The 23,831-nt window shown below is 50.6% G+C and overlaps 1 protein-coding gene across 12 annotated transcripts in view; it reads right to left on the reverse strand.

Annotated features, from left to right (window-relative positions):
- The window catches only part of LOC148673777 (rhotekin-like), a 108,641-nt gene that overhangs the window by 29,258 nt on the left and 55,552 nt on the right, over window positions 1-23,831 (reverse strand). For all 12 annotated transcript variants that reach the window (XM_088630584.1, XM_088630583.1, XM_088630585.1 and 9 more), the window contains exons 2-8: window positions 8,254-8,453; window positions 7,200-7,261; window positions 5,384-5,437; window positions 1,918-2,035; window positions 1,555-1,779; window positions 1,173-1,267; window positions 340-446 (exon numbers count right to left, since the gene is read on the reverse strand). In XM_088630584.1, coding sequence (XP_088486710.1) covers window positions 340-446; window positions 1,173-1,267; window positions 1,555-1,779; window positions 1,918-2,035; window positions 5,384-5,437; window positions 7,200-7,261; window positions 8,254-8,453 — 861 coding nt within the window. The remainder of the gene's footprint in view (window positions 1-339; window positions 447-1,172; window positions 1,268-1,554; window positions 1,780-1,917; window positions 2,036-5,383; window positions 5,438-7,199; window positions 7,262-8,253; window positions 8,454-23,831) is intronic.

A 23,831-nucleotide genomic window follows, 5' to 3' on the forward strand; every position in this document is an offset into this window, starting at 1 on the left:
ACACATCTCGCTGAAAACAAGCACATTCGACTTCCACCGATACAAGAGCACATAAAACGTAAAGCAACAAAACCACCACTTACATGTATACAGAGGAGTCAGTTTTGGCATAATTATAGTTAAACTAGTGAAATACTTATCTGGTGCATGTGTCTGTTCTCTGCTGACCATTCTGAAGATCACTTGAGTTATAATTCAAGCAGAAACTGATAAGGCTATTCACTCTTAAACTGTGAATAGTCATTCTCTACCCCTTGGCTTTGGAGCTCCAGCTAGAGAGAACCGGTCCTCTTCCCAAGTACAGATCCCTGGTCCCCGCCCGACCGAGCTCACACTCACCTTGACTCTCAGACAGCCGCTCATCATCTGCTGGGTCATACAGAGGGGCTGTGCGGCCAGGCGGCAGCACGCGCTGCCGTAGAGAGGCAGCCAGTAGGAGCACTCCTCTGCAATGGCACAGAGACTGGGGGTCATTCCGGTTCTGGAGTTAACCCAGAGCGCTGAGCAGTGATCTCGCGCGAACACTGTTAACCCAGAGCGCTGAGCAGTGATCTCGCGTGAACACTGTTAACCCAGAGCGCTGAGCAGTGATCTCGCGTGAACACTGTTAACCCAGAGAGCTGAGCAGTGATCTCGCGTGAACACTGTTAACCCAGAGCGCTGAGCAGTGATCTCGCGTGAACACTGTTAACCCAGAGCGCTGAGCACTGTTCTCTAGTGAACACTGTTAACCCAGAGCGCTGAGCACTGTTCTCTAGTGAACACTGTTAACCCAGAGCGCTGAGCACTGTTCTCTAGTGAACACTGTTAACCCAGAGCGCTAAACAATGTTTTTTACTGAATGTCCTGCTAGCCCAGAGTACTGAGCAACGTTCTCTAGTGAATGTCCTGCTAGCCCAGAGAACTGAGCAACGTTCTCTAGTGAATGTCCTGCTAGCCCAAAGAACTGAGCAATATTCTCTAGTGAATGTCCCGTTAGCCCAGAGAACTGAGCAATGTTTTCTGTTTAACATTCTGGTATCTCAGTGTGCTACATAATGTTAAATAAAATTCTGTGGAGCTGCCTTGTTACTCCTGTCCATAAGTGACAGAAATGACTTATGCTCGCATAAAGCAGAAGCACATGAGGATCTACAGCAGTGCAGAAGCCCCGTTGCCCCAAGGAAGCCCACCGTTGCCGGAGATGGAGAGGTCGTGGGTGCGAAAGCTGTCCTGCACGTGTTCCAGCGTCAGAGCGGTGTGCGCCAGGAGGTGATACTTCGGACCCCTGAGAACAAAACCACACACAACGGCCAAACAAGTGAAATCAGGAGGTCAGGTCGGAGGGCAAGACCAGATCGGGGACATCCGGGCTGGGGGAGGGAGGTTATGAGCTAGATCAGTGGGTAGAAGCTGGCCGGTGGGTGAAGGCGCACGTCTCTGTCAGTCCTCGTGTGGCGGAGTGTGAGTGTAGGGGACAGCTTGTCAAACTGGACGTGACCGCACGTCAGTCAGGTGGACAGTGCCCGACGTACAACGCGCGGCCGTGTGGACGGAGGGCTCCGGGGTACTCACGGGACCGTGGGCGAAGGCAGCAGCATGGGGCTGCTGCCCCCGTTGCTGACGGGGCTGCCGCCCCCCGGCTCCAGCGCGGCTCGGACCTTCTTCCCCGAGGAGCGCCCCAGCGAGCTGCTCAGCTTGCTGGCGAGTTTCCGGGGCGCGCTGCCCACAGAGAAGTCCTCCTCCGTGCAGCAGCTGTACAGCTCCACGCGCAGCTGGAACCCGGGGCTGGCGTCAGTGCTGCAGGGACACAGCGGCGCGGTGAGCACTGCCGCCCGACACTGGGACACTGGAGACGGGCTGGCACGGCCACTGACAAGGGCACAGCCAGCAGGGGTCAGGACAGGGGCGATGGAGTGAGGCAGAAGGGAGACTCACAAAACGATGGTGTTGTCGAAGCAGATGTCGGTGAGCGTCCTGTCCACCATCACCATGTCTGTGTCGAAGATCTCTCCTCCCAGCTGCAGCAGGCAGAACACAGCACAGCGGTGCAGCTCTGAGGGACAGCGAGAGTGAGAGAGGGTGAGAGGGTCAGAGAGAGTGAGAGAGGGTCAGGGGGCTAGAGACAGCAAGAGAGGGACAGAGAACGAGAGAGTGAGAGAGGGACAGAGTGAGAAAGAGTGAGAGTGCGCTGGCGAGGAAGAGGGTGCATGAGCGATAGTGAGACTGAGGGAGTGACAGTGAAAGGCACAGTGATGGCGAGAGTGAGAGGAAGGAGGAGAGTGACAGAGAGAGTGTGAGAGACTTACCAGAGCTGCAGCCAAGTTAAGTGAGCTCCTACCACAGCCCAAGGAACAGAAAGTCAGCGTCCTGAATGATAACCTTTCATTGTGAATGTCAATGTCTTGTTTACTGTTACTGCTCTGGCCAAACTACAATCCATCGGTCATGCCAGCTCAGCTCTTTGGATTGGAAGAGGGCGAGTTGGTATCTGACCTGGCAGCGAAGGCAGGCGGTGATTTCTGCACCACGAGAAGTGGTCAGCTCTGCAGTCTCACTCTCCCGCATCGTTCTGCCACCGAGGACGTGAAAGTGGAGCTCAACCCCCTGTGACTCTGACCCTGCTGGAGTCCGAGTCTGGGGGCGGATTCGCACACCAGGAATCAGAAAAACTCATTGTCGCCTTTCATTGCGGTTCTTAATAGTACCTTAGCCAAAAGTAAAAAGTTCACAAATAGATTATAGCACTTATGGATTTACATATTTATGGCAAAGAATGAGTTGCAGCCACCAAAACTCCAACTCCTTATTTCTGGCAGGCCTGAAACATTCGGCGCACTGATCTTTAATCCCGACTACTTGGATTTCGTTCAGTCACCACTAGACTTTTACTCGACTAGACTTTTTTCCACTTTGTCAGTGTGCAGACTGACAGCTGGACTTCAAATGAGGCATTACTCTGTAAAGATCAGCCCCTTTCTTATTCCACTTGGCTAACAGGGTTCAGGAGACATGATACCCTACTGTTTGCACGTTTCTGTGGTTGCAGTCATAGGACGGACTGCACAAATTTGGACAATGCACTTCCAGAACCTTATTGGACTTCTACTGGTGTCCACTGCTGCCGTGCAGGAGGTCTGAGAGCAATGCGTGTGGGAGGTCAGAGAGTCCGGAGAGAGCCGGCGAGAGATGGGGGGGAGAGACTGCGATTCTGCAGTGAGTTGTCTGAGTGCCCACTGTGCCAGGGATTCAGGTACCAACGATCACCAAGAACGGCTTTGCAAAGTGGCTTGAGAGCCAGCCTTCCAAATGGGCTCTCAAGAGCTTCAGGAAAACCTGAACGGACGAGCAAGAACGCGGTAAAAAAAAAGACACCTTCTGGAAGGTTCAAAGGTCATCACTGAATCAGAAAGCTGGTAGGCTGAGCCACGGAGTCTGGTTGGAAAATCTGACTGGCAGCCGAAGCAGAGAGGCTACAGGAAGGAATGGCTGGCTGTGTGCCAAGGAATTAACAAGGACTCAATTCTAAATAAGGTACAATCTGTCATTTCATTCGTTAGACAGTGTACTGCCTTTGAGGGATTTCTGGCAGCTGATTCTAGATGAAATCAACTTTCTTCACAATGGGAACAGAAAAAGAGGGTATTACACAGTTTCACACAAAGGAAAGAAAGATGTTTTTGTGATACTTCACATGCAGGGCTTTCAAAAGCAATTTCAAAATGAAAGACCAGAATCAGGGATCACTGTGAAGTCTGCGATTTCAGTATGAAATTTACCCACATGACTGCAGCAGCCCTACAACAACACATTGTGTGCAATCGGAACATAAAAAGGATGTGGAACACACTGGGAGTACCGGAAAAGGGCTCCCAAGAAGAATCCCTGGAGAACACCAAATCAGAAGAATTACAGGAACGTATTTGGTCTTCTGCTTCAGCTATTTGCAGATCTCAGAATGACAAAACCTAACTTTCAGCAACAGAACATCAAATGAAGAAAATGCCCAGGGCCACAATCATACGGTGTATTGTGCTCCCAATACAAACCTGCAACCTATAACCTCTTTGGCAAGATTGGCAAGAGCTCAAGTGCCTCCTTTCAGGGGGCAATGGGGTCGAGGGGTAAGGGTCATGTAAGGGGCTGGGAACACTGGTTTCTGGGTCTGGGCTCCTGGCCAGGTGCTTCACGTAGGCTCCCCAGCAGACAGCGCTACAGACGGTCGATATTAATAACCAGCAGCCCGTGCAGACATTCCTCCTTTCACGCAGGAAGCGCTAGCCTGCCACAGAACCCTCTCCCATTCCCTACCGATGCACTGGCGCTGCCGTGAGCTCAGAGTCTCAACAACTACCTCAAGAACCGAAGGAGACAGCGCAGGAGAAGTCTCCCCTGTCACTGGCACGCATACGCATGGAGCACAGCTGCTGATGAGCACGCAACCAGCTGACGGCAGCTTAGTGCGTTTATTTCCACGCCTGACTAATTGAAAAGGACAAACGCATGATTCCTCATCAGATAAAACCCTAACTAACATGTCTAGTGGTTAAATTAAACATACTTTATGGACAGATGGCACATCTTGGCTGAAGTCTCCCAGAAAGCAGTGGAGAATGAGCTGCTGCCCTTTATCAATTGACCAATTAGACTTAATTCAAAAAGCATTCGTTCCGTACTTAACTATTTATTAGCTGAGCTTGCTCACTCACTGACTTGCCTTCATGAAGCCCTTTGACACAGTGCTTGCAAACAAGAAATGGACCATGAGCTGCCCCCCGCCAGCAACTGACTGCTCTCTGTGAAGCCAAGGGGCTCAGACAGCAGGGCTGCACAGCTCTGACCTCAAGGCCTGCTCTGATTCCATCCACTTAGTGCTGTTTCCACGGCTCACAGGGCACTCTGCTAGTTAACTGAAGACTCCAAGAAGCAGATGTAGTTCAGTTAATACTTTTGTTGACACTGTTTACATTTTGCATATGTCGTGTTAACTGTGTGATCTGCATCAACGCTGCATGTCACTCAGTCATCCCTGTTCTTTGCTCAAGGCAATATTTTCTTAACGATCCAGTAGTTTCATTGCACAGGGAGTTATGTCTGAGCAATTCTACTGCAAACTACTCAATCAGAAGATTGAGAACAGGAGCTGTGATTTGCCCTGTCAGCAGCTGTAGATCTACAACTGACATGTAGCCTACAGCCCATGGGAGGTTGATATCCCTCTTCTCAGAACCTGCAGCCCCAGAACCAGAGAACCCCAGAGCCCAGAACCTGAGAACCCAAGAACCCCAGAGCCCAGAACCAGGGAACCCGAGAACCCCAGCACCCCTGAGCCCCAGAACTTGAGAACCCGAGAACCCCAGTGCCCCAAAGATCTAAAACCCCAGCACCTTAGAGCTCCACTCACCTCCTTTGTTCTTGAAATATTCCGTGTCTTTCCACATCAGCGGGATGCGCAGATCTGAAAAGGGAATGACAGTGTCACAAAACTGTCCACACTCCGTCCCAAACACACCCCGACTAGCTAGACCCTGGCTGGCTCAAGACGTCCCATAACTGCTGCACGCCGAGTCAGCTTTACAGGCAACACGAGACACGCTGCCATTTATTTACTGCTCTTAAGTGTTTAATGAAGCGCTAAAAGACTCAAGCTCAAACGTGTTTGAGCAACGGCTTTCCTGGGCATCATCTTTCAGGTGGATCCAGTATTTGTGAACTGCTTTCAGCACTCTTCTGGAAGGGGAGACACGGACTAGAGGAACGTTTCAGGAGAAATCAGAAACAACAAATCCCCGGTTTCTTTTCCACGATAAAAAAAAAAAGTCGTTAGCTCAGCGCGGTAAGCAAACCTTTCGAGAGCTGGCCCTTCGGCTCACTTCAGAGACAGGACAGAGCCGCCCACACAGACTCGCCCCCTCACACCCAGACACAAAGACCGGAGCGCAGGCCTGTACTACGTCGCCACCTGCAGGTGGGAGTGTGGTGCAAGGCCCAGCAGGGAGAAACGAAGGATGGTCTGCCTGCCTGTATGCCACTCTGGGCTTGCAGCCTCAGGCCTGCCAGCCCACTCAGTCACTGCTCGCCGACACAGACACGCCCAGCTGCGCTTACTGCTGCTCCGTCTCCAGCAGCTCCAGCGAGGTGCCTTCCCCCTGGAGCCTGGCCTAATGGAGCAGAGAGCAACTGCATCCATCTCTAACTCACCCCGGAGTGCGCGTGCAGGAGAGCGGGGCTGTCTGTCAGCTCAGCGGGGGTCTGTCCCCTGGCTGTGATCCCGCGGAAAGCAGTGGGGGGGGGGGGGGGGCTTATTGCAGTCTGCCAAACAGAAAGCATTACTGTCCCCCCTGCTGCCACTGAGCAGTTAATTATGATCTGTTAACGACCCGATTCACTAACCCGCCCCCCCAGGGGGAACCCGCAGGGGTCATCACCGAAATCTCTTCTGTCACTGTCACTGCCCCACACCCCACCCCGGCGGCGCGAGTCGAGACAAATTCATTACAACCTATTAATGTGTTAAGACGCGCAGGAGTCCCAACAGCAGTGACAGCTGTTCGGTGCGCCAGACTGGGGGTTGCTGAGCGCGCTGTCCACACTCGGCAAATAACGCGCACCACAACCACGGGCCTGAGCCGCTGACGCGCTCTGAAGAGCGCTCTCGGGATGCCTGGCCCCTGAAGCCATGTTCGGAGAATCTGGCAGTTCTGCCGAGGTCTGGGAGAGGAGCTGCGGCAGTGCGTGAGCTGCGAAGCGTCGTGCAGAACTTAAACTCCACGGGGGAAAAGTCGAAAAAGCAAAGAAAAACAATGTTTTTCGGCTCTGCATCCACTTCAGATGTGAGGAGGAACAGAAGAATGCCGATGTGAGGCATATTTCTTATTGTTCTTCATGGCGAAGTGAGCCTCTTCGTTTTTCCTGCTACCCTCCCCCTGCTCCACAGAAATAGGCAGCGCAGGCAAACCACTGCCCGTCTCTCGTGTTAGTGTGGAACTCCCTGCTGATGCCTGGCGACCCTGTGCTGCGGCGTGCCCGTTTAAAAGAGAGCGCAGTCCCAGCCGCGCAGGGGCGGGACGGTGAGGGCAGAGTTCGGGCACGGTGTTCGCTGGGTGGGGTGAGGGGTGAGGGGTGAGAACTGAGGGGTCCCCCTGCCCCGTCACTGTGATGGAGGCTCAGGTCTGGGCAGAGCCAGCCAGCGGAGTCGGTGGTGAGCCCGGCGTGCTTACCTGAGATCGCCACCTTGGCCTTGCAGGGCAGCCGGTCGTCCATGGGCCCAGCGTCTGAGGACCTGCAAGAGCACACAGGAGCCCTCAGCCACGGAGCCCGCTCTCCCCTCGGCCCCACGCTTGGTGGGTTCAGGGGAAACACACCTGGACCTCTTTAACACGTGTACTTTTTCATAAAATGTGATACTATGAAGCATTTGCATTTTTACCCACACTTCGATTAGCGAAAGGCAGCTTCGAAACTACCCAGAAGCGATACAGAGAAAATTTTCGAAATCGCCGCCAAATATATAGAGTGAAAGAGGAAAGCGACTCGTTTCATATCGAGTGTTTGCATCCCATTCCACTAACAAGTGCAGGGGAGAGCTCACACAGCCAGCAGAGTGGACCCGAAAGGTGTTAGGAAAAATAAAATTGTGCGTGTGTGTGTGTGTCATTACACAAAAAGCAATCGAAGTGGTTACTGTACAGTACAGCACTGGACTTACTGTAGGTATGATTAATGAGGTCTAACTAGGTAGGCAGTTTATTTATTACTCAAAACACAATCCACAATATAAACTTTAGTTACTATTCTTTTTTCTTTTGTCATTTTTGGGTGAAAAAAGTAAAAGTAGGGGGTGATGTTTTTGTGGTGTGGAATGGATCGTAATTTAACCCCATAAGAAATAGTGGAAACAGGCTGATCTTTTTACAGATTTTCGCTATACGATTTACGCTCGTATAAAGAGGTACAGGTACAGCCATAGGAGCTGCGGTCAGGCGGTCCTGCCCTATGAGTGCCGCAACTGCACAACGCAGGCATTCTTCCAGACGCCACAAACCCCAGACCAGGCTGCTGTGTCAAACGTCCATCCCGAAGACCACATTTCAGCTCCAGCTCTGACGCTAACGCAGCTCCCTGTTCCAGGCTGAGGAGGACCCCTTGTGACTGATCACAGCCACCTTTTTCTGAGAAACACCCAATATGAGCTGCTGGGATGACGGACGTGCGGTGGATTAGAAACTGTGGGCGCCCCCCGCGCCCCCCGTCCCCCCGGCCGTGCCCCCTGACCTGCGGGCCACTCTCTGCATGACCTGCGCCTCCTTCATCCTCTGCAGCTCGGACATGTAGGCCATGATGCGAGCGTTGCAGGTCAGGAGGCTCTTGGCGGCCTCCAGCGCCTGGTCCCTCCGGGAGCAGGCAGCCAGGAGCTTGCAGGCCCCGTCCCGCATGCGGATCTCGTAGTCGATCTTCTTCTGGATGTCGCTGTCCTGAGGGGAGAAGGGGGGGGGGGGACAGAGAGCGACACGTCAGGAACTCGGACACTCAGACACTCCTGGTCACACAGGGAGAGGCAGTGAGGAGGAGTCCGGGCCAGGAGAACACACGCCGCAAAAAAAAAACAAACACAATTTCATCATGTGCCAAAACAAACAGGTGATTTCTGTACAGCTGCGTCCTGCAATCTGTTCCTTCCCCAATCCGTTGTTCCTTGCCTGCTGCTCTGACAATCGGGGCGTGAGGCAGCAGACGCCAAACTCATGGCACGACTGTACCTCGTACTGCAGACCCAGTGATCTCATACTCCAGTCCACCAGGCACAAACACCACCTGACTGTGTTCATACTGCACACTTAGACATGGACAGTGCACTAGCAGACCTGTCAGCACTCGTTTGTAGTGTAGAACTGTAATGTAATGAAAGGTATATAGTGTATTATATTAGTGTAGTATATTAGGGTCTTTATCAGTGGATTGCATTACTTTGCAATGTTGCCTGGAGCAACAATGAAAAGTGTAATTGGACCCCCCTCCCAAAGAAAAACAGCAGAAACAACTGACCAACACCTGTACAGAGCTGCTCAGCAGAGCTAAGAAAGGGAAGACTGAATTATCCTGTGCATTATTTTGTATTCTTAATACTGCATGAATTTCCTTTTATTTTGTGCACTGTTAGTGTATTACAAATAAATGTACTAAAATACTTGTTTTGCAAGAATATGCATGACTCCTAGAACCTATCCCGCCATTTTACATTTGTCCTGAGTTCTTATGGTGCAAATCATTTTTACACTTCAGTTTCTGTCACAGCTGAACAGTCCTCATAATTATAATGATTTGACTACAAGCCAAACAGAATATGAAGGCTGTGAGGGCGATCAGTGTACCGCTGTGAGTGCACTAATGGACAGAACACAGATGTTTTAAGACAAATACACAGCCACATCAGACATTACTGGAAGTAAAGGAACTACTGACTCGCTGGAAATATAACATCAGTCATGAAATTGCACTGGGCCATCTCTCTCACAGCACTGGCACAGACTGCAAGCAGCTGGGTGACCTCTGGAAATTGGCATCTTCAATGCAATCAATAACATGCCACTGACAATAGCCAATATGTCCAAACCAATGTGTGGTTTGAGTTCATCCTGGAGATTTCCAGCTGCACCAAGATGTGGGCAAAGCCAAAGAGCATTCACTATTGCAAAGATTTACTCTAGAGCAATGAAGCGAATTTATCTTCTGTGAGATTCAGGGACTCCAACCACTTGTTATTTAGACTGGGGTTACAGCTTTAAGCAAAGGACCTACTTAGTTCTCTCACACAATAAAGTGAGACAGCACAGCAAACCCCTCACACCTGACTGCTTGATCATCTTTGGTCAGGAGATTCACACTCTGCAACGTAAAACGTATCTTCACACAGACCTGTCATGACGTTAAGAGAAGACGGCATGATCAGGAATCAAGAAATGCTCACAGTAGCTCAAACCTCTCCCTCTTTCTCCTCAGCTCAGACCCAAGACCAGCGATCAGATCTCCTCCCCTCTCATACTGCACATCCCGACAGGGGCTCATTTATGGACCCTCTGTCTTCCCTGCGAAGGACTCCAGACCACTTACAGCACAGCAGTCAGTCCTACTGGTCACTGACTGCCCAAGGTCAGCAGTCAGCGGTCAGAGGCCCAGTCAGTGCTAGTGCACGGACCCCAATAGGGCTCCTTAATGAAACGACACGGCAGCGGGAGTCTTGTCACAGGAGAAAGAGCTGCTGAAATGTAGGTTGTTAATTAGTTACCTGCTAGGAGACCTCAGCGCTGCACAGGAGAAAATGAGAAAATGCCCTCAGCTGGTTTTACAGAAGACAGAGCTGAGTGCCCAATCCTGACGGCTGCAATCCCACAGGTTGTTTTAAAAGAAGCAAAATACCAACCCTTCCCTCTTCAGCTTTTACCGACTCAGGAAACGATATCCTCTGCCTACACACCACATCACATGCTGGAGTGCATGACGTCATGAAGGAGTAAAGAATCAACGACTTTTCACACTTCTTCGGCTGTTGAAAATTTGCTGCACTCATTCTGAATCCAAACTGAATTTCCACAAGATTAAATTTCCCCAATTTTCCGGGATTCTGTCCTGGATATGAGAGTGCAGGACAATCACACCCAGCGCACCGTTGCTCAGATTCTGTATGGGTGTCTGCACAGTACTCGGTCTGAGAACAGAGCATCAGCCTGCATAAATGTCAAGGCCTGTCTCTTGCCACGAGCCTCACCATGGCTCCGATCGCACAGGACGAGCCTGACTACAGCCTCCAGGACCAGGACTCTGCGTGACTTCACCCCCGGATCACAGCTGCGCCCTTGCCCCACATCCCTGTAATACAGAATACCCACCCAGCCAAGGAAACCGCTGGGCACAGAACGCACATTTCTGCACATACGTTATCGGCAAAAAAACAAAAAGGAAATGTTACCTATAAGACGTGCTACCATGTAAATGGTTTTCAGGCCGCCCCATCAAGAAGCGTTACACCACCTCAAGGCCTGTACACACCGTTGCGGCGCTCGCCAATGGCTCTCCAGGAGCCTCACAGCGAGAGCGGAGAAGTCCGAGTTCTCCCACTCCTCCCTCGGTTTGCTGAGGCCTTTCCAGCACCGCGCCGTGGGCACCTCCAGTCACCATGGCAACGCGCCCCCACCTCACTGCGGCGCGTTCCAGCTCATTAGCCTCTACCCTGGCCTCCCCTCACAGAGCCCCGCCACGCTCCAGTTGGAAAACACACCGGCCGGATACTGCCAAGTTCGAAACGCGGCAGACGCAAAACTCGCCCGTGTCTGTCCTGACGGCCCTGACGTGGCGGGGCCTGACGTGGACGCTCAAGGGGAAGGTGCAGGGCGCTTCCTCCCTTCCGGGGGGCTCGGGTCTCTCTACCGTCTTCCTTTTCAAGAGCTCTCTGCTCCACTGTGTGCGTGAGTGCGTGTAATAAGAACCACAGGTCACTGCAAGCAGCCAATTCTATTGAGAATGACCGTTCTCAATATGACTTAAAGGTCATATTTATTAACTCTTTTTCAGCCAGGTTAAATATACAGTATGCTTCGTCAAACCCAGTGTGGCAACATAGAAATGTGAAATATTGCTGCAAATTTGATCGCAAGAGGTTTTTTTTTTCTAAAAGGTGCAAGTATGTGCCACACATTGGTCATACCACCGTTTGCCAAATGATTTCATGAATACTGTACATAAAACCAACCTACTACACACTATAAGAAGACAATAGGTGTAGCAATATCATTACACAGATGGCCAGACAAGACTGGGAGCCAGGAATTAGATAATTGAATAAAGCACTTTAAAAATAGGTTAGCCCAGTTAAAAATACTCTGTTACTGCCCCTGTCCCCACAGGAGCAGCAGTAATTGACTTGCACTCAGGTGGACAGCTTAATGGATAATTAGAGCAGCTCCAGACATTCACTGTTCCCAGGAGCCAAATAATCCTACAGACTCAGAACCCACCTGTTCTCCTGGAGACCTGCTCCCCAACTCTGTCACTGTGACTGACAGATTGACTGATGTGTCATCAGCCAACCAATCTACAGACAGATCTCAGATCTACAGGCTCTCTCTCTCTCTCAGAACTACAGACATCTCAGATCTACAGGCCCTCTCTCTCAGATCTACAGACAGATCTCAGATATACAGACCCTCTCTCTCAGATCTACAGGCTCTCAATTCAATTTTCAATTTTTTCAAGTCAAGGTGCTTTATTAGCATGACCGATGGGTACAATCAGTGTTGCCAAAGCAAATAAAAATAATAAAATTAACATGTAACAAAACAAAAAAGTAAAATAAAATCTACATATTACAGGCATTTACAACAGAGGCATAGAGACATACAATAGAGCTCTCTCTCTCAGATCTACAGGCTTGCTCTCTCTCAGATCTACAGATAGATCTCAGATCTACAGGCTTGCTCTCTCTCAGATCTACAGATAGATCTCAGATCTACAGGCTCGCTCTCTCTCTCAGATCTACAGGCTCGCTCTCTCTCTCAGATCTACAGGGCCTCTCTCTCAGATCTACAGAGAGATCTCAGACCTACAGTCTCTCTCTCTCTCTCAGATCTACAGGCCCTCTCTCTCTCTCTCAGATCTACAGGCCCTCTCTCTCTCTCTCAGATCTACAGGCCCTCTCTCTCTCTCTCAGATCTACAGGCCCTCTCTCTCTCTCTCAGATCTACAGGCCCTCTCTCTCTCTCTCAGATCTACAGGCCCTCTCTCTCTCTCTCAGATCTACAGGCCCTCTCTCTCTCTCTCAGACCTACAGGCTCTCTCTCTCTCTCAGACCTACAGGCCCTCTCTCTCTCTCTCTCTCTCTCTCTCTCTCTCTCAGATCTACAGCACTTCCCTTTTTTGTGTTCTTCCGCCCCCCCCCAAAAAAAAGAGTACAATGTCTTCAAGCACAACCAATTCGATGTCTGTAGGCCGATGCTTTGCCACCTCTCTTCCGCAGTGCTTTCTGGTTCAGTGAGCACAAGGCGCCCTTGGCTGCGCTATTACTGCACACCGACACCGCTGGTGGCCAGTCCGCCACGCGCGCCAGCGGCTGCGCTCCGATGCGCACACACCCCCTGCCATGTGGCCTGCCTCGCACTCAGTGTGGTGCCAGGACACAGAGGCACAGTGTGAGAGCTGGGCCGGGGGTGGGTCTGCGCACACACACACACACTGAGCGGCTGTTCGCAGGTAATGAAGCGTGAGGGTTGTAAATGAGCCCAGATGGGGATAACCGAGGGAGCTGGTGTGTAACGTCTTCTCCTCAGCGCCTGGAAGGAAGCTGGGGAGAGGGGCGGGTGGGAGAGCGCTGGGAGAGCTCGGCCAGGCCCTGCGAGGACCACGGCCCGTCAGCGAGATGCCCTTTTAATACAAGCGAACACATCAACCGTTTGGAAAACTGCTCACTTCACGCAAGAGATTTCTACATACACACACAGCGCCGGGAGGAGTACTCCTCCCCTGTCACTAATTCTGAGAAGTACAAGGAATTTCTACCATTTTCAAACCGAAATGTGTAATTAAACAGACTACTGTTATATCCAAAAGAGGCTGAATATGAAATTTACCCACTGCATAAATATTCAGCCCTCTAAGTCCGTGCTTAATGGAAGCATTAATGGAAGCGACTTCTGTATGTTTGGCTCTGCCTCTACCAGCTTTGCTCCAGTTCTGGTATGTTTGTTGGAATAGGTGAAGGACTGCACTTCCCAATTCCCCTGCCATGACACATCTGCTGGGTTCAAGTCAAGTCTTTAACTGGGCCATTTAAATACAACCACTCTCTTCTTGTCTTTGGTCTTCAGTGTTGCTCTGGTCGCTACCCTGCTAAAGTGTGATTTTTCAATCCAGTTTTAAGATTCTCGGGAGACTCAAGCAAGCTTTCCTGCTTGCTGGGTCACTCAGAATCTGGAATCTGGTAGAATACACATTCCACCTCTTTATAATGGACTTCTGGCTCTCTAAGGAATAAGCAACCTTCTCCTGATCCGTGCCTCTACCACTTTTTCCCAGAGGTTCTTAAAACTACTTAGTGTGTGTGGCCCAATTACTGATCACTATGAGTGGTGGCTCGAAATTCCATATTTTGAAGGAACCTAAGAGATAAATGCATTTACCATGAAGTCAAGTTAACCCACCTTGCTTACACACAGTGAAGATTACACCCATTCAAACTATTATCTTATAGCTGAACTGATTTAGTATTGTCACAAATAAATAAATAGTTATGCAACTGAGAATCTTCTAAATATTCCTTACAAATCTAACTTATATACTATCAGTATTTTTCAGCTGAATCCGTTTCAGACAGATCGTGTTGATCCTAAATATAAAATCCGGAAAATAACATAACTGCCAGCTCAGACAGCAACAAAATGTAGACATCTGGTGAGTGCTGTACACTTCTGCAAAGGACTGTAAAATGTAGACTTGCTGCTTGTCTGCAGAACTATATAAACATACTGTACAGCATTTTCTGTGCTTGTTCAAAACCACATAGGGAACTGCATTACTGTTATTTATCTTGCCATTGCATTCTCACGCTGTAGTACAGACAGGAACAGAAACTGCAGAGCTGAAATGCGAGCCACAAATTCTCACTGATGCTCCCCAGGAGCCACAATCATTTCCTCCAAGCAAAGGGGTCCCGTCTGGTGGTCTGCAAGTGCCATGTGTGAATTTCTAAGCTCGTAAGATTTCCCAGGTCCCCGGGATGCTCTGCTAGCAAGGCCTGTGCTACTGTCTCGCGAATATGACCTCTGACTTGACTCGTGTGTCATTTTCAACCGTCAGCTGACAGCTCTGGCTTGGAAAGGTCACAGAGAAAACCGTTGGCAATGCAGAACTAAGGAGAATGAGAAAGCACTGCATATACACTGATACTCAACCAAGCAAAATATGCTGATTTTTCCACTGGTATTTTAATTAAGACTGCAACCCTTAAGTGGGTCTCTGTAGAAGGAGCCAAGAGATGAAGTTCACAAGTTTACTGCAGTGTTTAGAAGCGTTTTGGAAACTGTACATTCACTGACTGACTCGACTGTCTTCACAGGGAAGAATCAGTCGCACCGCAGCTGCCATCATTAAAACACATTTTCATGAGTGTGGAAAAACCGAGCATGTGTGCGCCTGTGTCTGTGCGCACATGTGGAATGGGCCCGTGGTGCCAAGAGGAAATCCAGCGCTGCCGACTTCGAGCCCAGACTCCTCAATAAAGACAGCCATTGTGAGGTCACTTCCTGCCCCCCCAGCCTGCGTTTCCTGTCAGCCGAACGAGCACTGGTGACAGGCAGAGCAGCTGTGTGCCAGCAAGACGTGGCGGGAGAAAGAGGAGGACGGAACAGAAGCAGAGAGAGAGAAATGCAGCTAGAAGCAGAGAAGTAAAAGTGGAGTTCAATTAACAGAGAGATAGCAAATCACAGCTCTAGACAGAAACGTGCCTGCAAACTACACAATGAATTAAAATCACAACAAGGCTTTGTGATCAGATTCCTGCAGACAAACTGACCACATTCCCAGGGCTTGCTGTCCGGAATGTTCCCCCTCCTCCCACACACACACACAATTCCCCAAACACACCACACTGCACTGTGGATTTCCCTGGACGGGCCGCTTTTCACAGGCTTAAAATTAGCCGCCCACAAAAATGTGCGCGTCACTTTCATCCTTTCAGTCTCTCTCTTCGCCAGGGAACGCGGGCAGGGGGGCAAAGGCCAATCCTCCAGCTGTCAGGGGCCCTCGCTCTGCTCTGCGGTTCCAGAGCCGCCGGGCCTGAGAGCCGGCCCAGCGCGGCCAGTCGTTAACAGGGAACACATGGCACTCCCACACAGAGCCGACCCAGCTGAACCCCTTTCATCTCCCCTCCTAAACACAGCTCCCGCCTGCCTCTGCGCCACACGGGCAGGCAGCCTCTAAAGGCGGGACTGGGGGGACAGGAACGGAACCAAGTTTGCAACTCCGGCTGCGGAGCCAACACCCCTTTCCCGTGTGCGGTGACTCGGTCAGACCCTCGGCAGGGACAAGCCGGTATTGCACTGCATCCGCTACCTCGAAATAAGGCGCACAAGGAGATCTGCGAGCCGAACCCACCCCATTCCGGGAGCTATAAATCAGATGGAGAGCTTCCACTGCCCAAACCTGCTGGCACTTTTTACAGGACTAGTGTTGAGCTGTTGGGATTCTCTGTAACTCTCCGTGTCTCCGCGGTGCAGATGGCATCTGCCCCGCTGCAGGAATGCCATGGCACAGACAGAGAGAGAGCACCCCAGCTCCTCCACGGCCACTCCCATCGCCTGACGGAATCTAGGACGAGCTCGCCGCAGCCCTGTCACGCCGCCGCGGGCTTTTACAGGAAAAAGAAGACTCCAAAGGCCGGTCACAAGCAGGAGGGCCGCTGTGCATCGCTATCTTTTTCCACTGAGCCCAGCAGACAGAAATTCAAAGCGTTTCTTCATTTCCATCCCCCTAAAGAAAACTGCTCCAGTGGGAATTTACAGCAGAAGAAACGGCAGCGTTCAGGATGTGAAATGGTATTAGGCAAACTGCTCGTTCAAATTAGAGTTTACAGATATTTTCTGGGCTTATTGTTGGTGCGCATTATCTCTGTATCCAGACATCCTCGCCCCCAGGGCAGAGGGAGCCCCGCTGAGTGGACCAGGCTGACACTCTGCCCCCACCCTCCCTGTCCCCTTATACGCTACCAGGAAGCCAAATTAAAACTTATCCTCTCCAAACCGTGTGGCAGGCAAATCTTTGCTCCAGGCAAATAAAATAAAAATGGATACAGCAAAATTTTCCCTTATTTCTAGAGGCTGAAATCATTTGCAAGGCAGAAAGATACAAACCGGTAACAGAAACACAGACAACATACGTAAGAAACAAACGGATGAGATCCTTAGATCAATGAGCCCATGGCAACCAAACGAGCCAGAATAATCCAACAACATACTTCATCCGTAACCTTTCTCATGTTTACATGACAATACTTGACATTTAAAATGCATTACATTGAGTGCTTATTCCAGGACTATGAGCCCTTATATAAACTGCACTCACCTTATTTTATTCATTTATTTTTAATATAATGTTACTCTACGGGATTGCTGTTCTGGTTATACTTTTAGCCTTTCACTGGTAGGTTAGTTCATTGTTGTTTTTCACCTGATTTTATTCTGTACAGTGATCAGAGATGATTCTCGTCCTAAAAAGGCACCTTACGCAGGAAGTCAGATCCCAGCCCAGGAGGGTAGCTGGGTACTGGACCAGTTTAGCTCTTCAGGTGCTGCAGAGACAGTGTCCCTCCACTGGCCAGGACTGGACACCCCTGGTATAAAAGGGCAAAACCAGATTCGAGCTCAACTGCGCTGACCACATCAGAGACTTTCTTTCTGGATCACTAACTGGAGATGCAACATGAATTCTTAGTGTTTGTAAAGTTAATACAGATTGTTACCTACACTGGGGGTCTCACTAGGACATCCCTTCAGCCCTCTCAGAGGCAGGACTGGCTCTGGCCCGGCCCGGCCCACTTCACTGCGCCCCGCGATCCACGGAGCTGACACACCCCCCAATCCACACGGCTCAGGGCCACGTTAGGGCCCAGCGACTGAGGGCTGCTCCGCTCCGTCCTCTGTAATCCTTGGGGGTTTATCCACGTTTGAACCAGGATAAAGAAGTCTGGGCTAATCAGATCAATAGGACTAAAAAGTCGCTAAGCCCTCCTGCTCCCTGACGTTTCCTCGTATACCCCGGCAGCCTGGTGACGTCACCCGCCCTTGGAGCCCGCCCGCTGTGCGTGGGACACAGAAGCCATCCGACCGAGCAGGACGGGGCTGGAGAAGTCCGGTCACCCCACACCAAACACCTCCTAGAAACCTCCCTTTGAAACAGACCCATACTGTGTTTTTAACTGCAACCATCTTCCTTTTGCAATTGCAATCCATCTGCCTTCCTATGTTTCTTACCTATCACGTATCTCCTTTCTACATGAGCAGACTCCGGGGAAGGACCAGACCGATGCACCAAGCATTTAAAAAACTTGGCCAGCTGGGCAACACTGAATAGTTTCTCATCACCAGTAGCAATAGCAGGTAATGACTACAACACTCGAGTGGGGATCTGCTACAGCATGCATCGACTGCACAGGAATGAGCCAATGTTGACTCCACAGTGAGAAATAAAGGAAAGATACACGTTCTCAGCTGCTAAGCCTTCTACAAGGGCTGAGCCTTCTTCACACACCTGAAGAAGGCTCCACAGCTGAAATGTTGTTGAAGTCCGATCCAGTTTTCAGAGCAGAATTAAGCTGTACTTGTTCCTTTGTAGCTAATAACTATTCTTCTTAAAACTCGTGGCACAGGAAAGGAGACCTGGCTGGGTTTCGGTGGATCACGCCAAAGGCAGCACTGCAGTGCACATAATGGCATGCGTACCCAGAGTCCAAAAAACAGAACAAAGTTATCCAAGCTTCACGACTGGAAATAAACGGGTTTGTGAGAGATGTGCTGTGGATGGATGCTGAGTACTGTAGTCTTATTGTATACCAGCATGGTTTTGTATCATATGAACCACAAGCTAACCTGCTCTACTTAATAAGGTCTGCTGACCATCAGCTCCAGTGAAGATAACTGCACTTGGCATGACAGGCCAGTTGAACAGTGGCGCTCAATAGCTCCACTCGCCAAGTTAAAGCAGTAGCTCTGGCAGTCAGGGCGATTCTTTAGCTCTTCGTTTGCAGGACAGAACCTGTGACCTCTGCTGTAGCTGTGTGTGGTCTGATATGTTCAGCCACATGGGGGGGGGAGGGATCAAAATATTTGATTTGTAAGTCACGCAAAGGGCTTCTCAACTGTATGATTAACCATCCTCCTGCACAAATATTTCTGGATCACATAGTTCAGCTTTGACAACTGTAAAAAAACAAAATCCTCTATATTGAAAGAGGTTTGAAACCCTCTGGGGGTGAAAAGCACAAGCTTGGAAACATACAGAGCGCTGAAATAAAACAGGGTATTTTACAAGCAGGGGAAGCAGGTGACGGGTTCAGTTTGTGCCTGCCCTGAAGCGATGCAGAGAGGATTCATTTCAGCCACATCAGAACTGCCGCTAAACCGCCCACAGACAAGTGCGGTATCGGGCAGGGCTCAAATGTGCACAGAGGCACAGGAATCTGGGAGCCACGCAGTCCAGCACTCGCCATGTGAGCACCACGCACAGCCTTGCAGAGAGACAGGGGGCTGCAGTGCTGCAGAGCAGCGCTCATTAGCCTGGCTGCAGGCGGAGAGGCAGGGATCAGCCTCATTGCGCAGGGCCTCAAGCTGCTGAGACACGAGAGCTGAGAGTCAGGACACAGCCATGCACAGACCTGGGGAGGTCAGAAGAGCACTGACAGCTTTATTCCAAAAAGGCACAACGCACAGCCTCCAAGCCTGCAGAACTCCTGCAGTCACACAGCCTCGATATGTGATGTTCTTTCACACGGGTCAGAACACTGACTCCCTTAGTCCTGGATGAGAAAAAGACCTGACACTGCAGGCAGTGTGTGTAGGGTAGGGGAGCACCTTTCCTCTTTGAAACTTACAGAACACAGCAAACGGCAGTAACACAGAACCACTGGGCTGCAGCGGGTCTCTGCGCAGTAACACATTAGATCTTCTGTACATTCAGATCTCCTGATGCTCCTTTCTCCCCAGAGCCATGTCCAAATCCAATAGCCTACGACACTGCAGATCCTCGCCCCTTCGCCTCTATTGGCCTGCATGCTGTGTGCCGCCTTGAACCCCCAGACCAAGACTGGAGAGCCCAGTGTAGCAGCAGCGCTGCTGTACAGTGGAAGGTGGCCAAATCTGCAGGAGATTTATTCTGGGCATCTCCCTACAGCACCCCAAGGGGCTGTATGCTAAGAGGGTCTTACTGCACCAGTCAGTCAGAGGGCTAATTAAACAAATGCAAATGAACTGCTGTCTAAATAGAGGAGCAAAGCAGGCACAACACACTCAGAGCCAAAGCAGACCTTTCTGAGACACAAATGCCAAAGGCACCCCTGTGCCTCAACTGCAAGCCTCTTGCGTCAGTCTGAATGAATCGCCAGCTGATAGCTCCCACACCCTGCTTCACCTTCACGGCCTTACTGTTCCCCATCAGAGGGGAACCTCACCAGCGCTGCCTCAGAACTCCACCTCTGCACTACGCACTTCTGACTTCGGCTCCTTTTTTTCCCCACTACGACATATTTACAGCTCTCTACAAAGTATTTACTGTTCTGGGCATTCCTATTTATTATCATTGCATCATTCTGTTACGTACTGCCTACACTGCAAGGTGCTGTCTGCTGTGCTGTGCATGGCCTGAGAGATCTGTGCAAATAAGAATTCCAACGTAGATGCACATATCTCAATAAACTCCTCTACCTCCATCTCATCAGAGAGCATCCGGTCGCCTTTCATTGACATCAGAGCTGCCTCGAGTTGTTTGAATTGTAAACGACGCAAGGTCTTTCATTCTTATTGCTCAATAAGGCATTGTTCGGTGTCACATTTAAACAGTTTGTGGTGTTTATTCCGTGCCTAGTGGATCTTACAGTCATTTCCGTGGCGGCTGTAACCCGTTTGACCTCTGCTAACCGGTTGAGAAAACTTCTGTAATTAAAGATTCACGCTAGGGAGACGCATGAATGACTCATCTCTTCCTGTACACAACTCAGGGTTGTATACAAGCATTCGAGCCTTAAAGCACAGCGGTACAGGATGGGCACTGCTGGCAGCTTCCATTTTCCCCCATCTTTCCCCCTCCCTCAGCTGGCGTCTCCAAGTCTCGGCGCGAAGCAATTTCGAACAAGATGGGAGAGGTCAGGCGGGGGGGGGGGTGAAATTTTCCCATTCTATTGCTCCAGTACGTTGCTAACATTTGCATTTCTTCCAGAAGTGATCGCCACTGTAGCAGTGACCGCGCAAGCTCCCCCGTTCCAGCCGAGGAGGCTGGGTAATAACCCGTGGAGGAGCTGGCTCTCCGAGGGGAGGGGGAGGGAGAGGCGCAGGCGGGGGGGCTGGCCCGCGCTGAGACCCTGCCCTCAGAGCATCGCCGTCTGCCCGCGGCTGCTCTCTCTGCGTCGGGCCCAGACAGCACGCACGGAGCACAGGTTGACCGCCAGCGTCCTCCGGCAGCCGCCCACAGGAGGCCGGGGGACTTCAGCCAAGAGAGGGAAGGAGACAGAAGACGCATCAACTCATCGGTCATGCCAGTGATGCCCCTTGAACTGAACTGGGGCGCCGGGGGAAGGGAGACAGGGGGGGACACAGATGAAGGCTGGGATCTCTGGAGGCACTGCTGTGCAGGGAGGAGCAGCAGCTCTGCAGAGAGAGAGAGAGAGTGTGAGGTCTTATCTGGCTCTGGCAGGCCAGCCCCTGGCCCATGCTGACTCTCGCACTGCTGGCAGAACAGGCAGCTCCAGCAGGAAGCCCGTGGGACTCCAGTTGATTCTGGCTGCAGAGCTGGCAGTAAGCCGGCGGTTACTGGGACTGCCCAGACAGCCGCAGCCTGGTCTCTGCACTGACAAGAAACAAGGCAGCATGGAGTTTGATGACCTTTCAATGACAGCAAGCAGAAAAGCAATGCCAGACTGGGGCTTGGTTTTAATTGGCGGGTATCCTGTTTGCCCCTGGTCCCCCTTCGTACCTATTCTGTCTGCTGTGCTCTTTTGCCTTATTTATTTGCTCCTTCCCCTTCTCTCCCTCACACCTGAAGAAGGCTCCACAGCCGAAACATAGCCTTCCTTCTTTAAGCAAATGAAAACGATTATTTAAATTACACACAGTTCTGCAGCAAAGAACGGCAACAAACTGCACCTGGACACGGACGTCTGAGGGAAGAAATCTCTCCTCTACTGACAAGCACGAGGGCACGGGCTTCTTCCTGCACAAAACCCCACAGCTGCTTCCCGTGCATAAGAACAAAAAGCGCCTTAACTGACACCATTCTCCCAACAAAAGGGAAAATTCAGTTTAATTGCACAAGGCAGTAATCACTGCATGACAGTCTTCCAGAGACGTGCAGCTGGCTGTGACTGGCCTCAGAGCTCACAGACTCATCTCGTGACAGAGCCCTGTTCCTCACGGAGCGCTCACACCTGGTCAGGGCTCCTGCTGTGAGCACAGCTGCTCTGATCCTCCAGTGCCTTTTCACTCTGCTGTGTTTCAATGCTCTGGTAAGCGTTTTAACAGCCTCGTGTTTAGTTTAGGTCTGTCTGTGAATCATTTCTGAGCTCTCTTCTCTGTGTGCCTGTGTGCCCACCCATAAAGTCTTGGTCTGGAGCAGAGAAGACTTTCTACTCAAGACACACATCTTTACAAAAAGGGTGGCGGGTGGCAGGGGCAAGCTGCCTTGTCATGTTGTTAAAGCCGATGACCGGCCGCTTGTTGAAAACAACCAGGGCAACAGTTCAGGTCAATAAGCTAATGGTAACAAAACGATCAAGATGGGCCAAACTGCCTCCTCTCGCCCGCACACTTTCATCTGAACGTCATTTACCCTGTCCTCCTTTACAACGTGGCCCACGGTTACGTTTTACTTGCTTGCAAAGGACTGTTCATGAAAGACAACGCCATGTGATACGAGGGAGGGTGTGTTCATGAGTGACTGGAGCAGTCCGTGTCCTGTGATAAATTAGGGGTACAGAGAGTGACCAGTCCCTCGCCCCTCTGAGGCCGCGCCAAGCTGAGATATGGACATGTACGGATGGGCGGGGGTGTGGAACAAGACTTTTAAACATGCCAATGCATGGGAAAGCAACAGAACTGACTCCTCGGCGCACAAACTACAGTTGTAAATCATGCTCTCTAGAAATCTATTATAAATCTGCTTCCTCCTTTGTGACATTTCTCTTGCATGCTGTTAGGGGACATGAGGTTTATTCACAGAGTCAAGCGCTTCCTTCACAGCTGCTGAAGCTGCCAATCGTGACACTTGAAACTGTTGCTCACAAGCGCTCAAGATTATTTTAAGAGACGCTGTTTACTGCGAAAGGAGTTGACTGCAGTGGCTACAACCAGTCACACTTCACCAGTGAGAATCCCACAGGAAACCCTTTCAGACAGTCCTCTGCCATACGAAAACTGCAGTACTGTGAATTACTGCCTTGCAAAATGATCAGTGATTCCAATAAAGCACACAGTGTTACGGCACCAAAGAACAAGATGCCACATTTTTCTCACACACACCTCATGAACAACGCTTGCTAGTCTTATGATAAATGATTACTGCGTGACTATCAGCCAGAGATATCAAATCCTGTTCCTGGAAGGGCTTGTGTATGTGCAGGTTATTTAGGGATCTTTAAAGGAGCCTCACTTCAGTTCTGAAGAGCCAGGAGAAGCTGTTAAATTGGGTCCAGTTAAGCCAATAACGCGCTAATTTGGAATGAAAACCTGCAGATGCACGACCCTTCAATACCAGGGCCGGACAGCCCTGCGGCAGACTGCATTCTCATGGATCCTGCAATGCAAGACGATTTTAACAAGTAGCCCTGGCCTGTGACTGGCGTTTAAGCTGTAATTGACTTATCCGGACAACTATGTCGCTTGGATCCTTCAGGAACACTCACGGACACTGCCCACGGTATTGCGGTTTTGAATCAGTGTCACAGAAGCAGGTGTTTCAGAGACAGAACAGCCACACAATGCATGAACAACACTGGAGGTTTGGATATTGCATTCAGATTCAAACACAGACTGAAAGCAAAAGAGCAGCATCTACCACAGTCTCAGTTATACTCCAGTCTGCTGCCCCCTAACCTTGGCACTGCCAGG

The sequence above is a fragment of the Lepisosteus platostomus genome, chromosome 4 (genome assembly GCF_059453375.1).
Source record: "Lepisosteus platostomus isolate fLepPlt1 chromosome 4, fLepPlt1.hap1, whole genome shotgun sequence".
NCBI classification, from domain to species: Eukaryota; Metazoa; Chordata; class Actinopteri; order Semionotiformes; family Lepisosteidae; genus Lepisosteus; species Lepisosteus platostomus.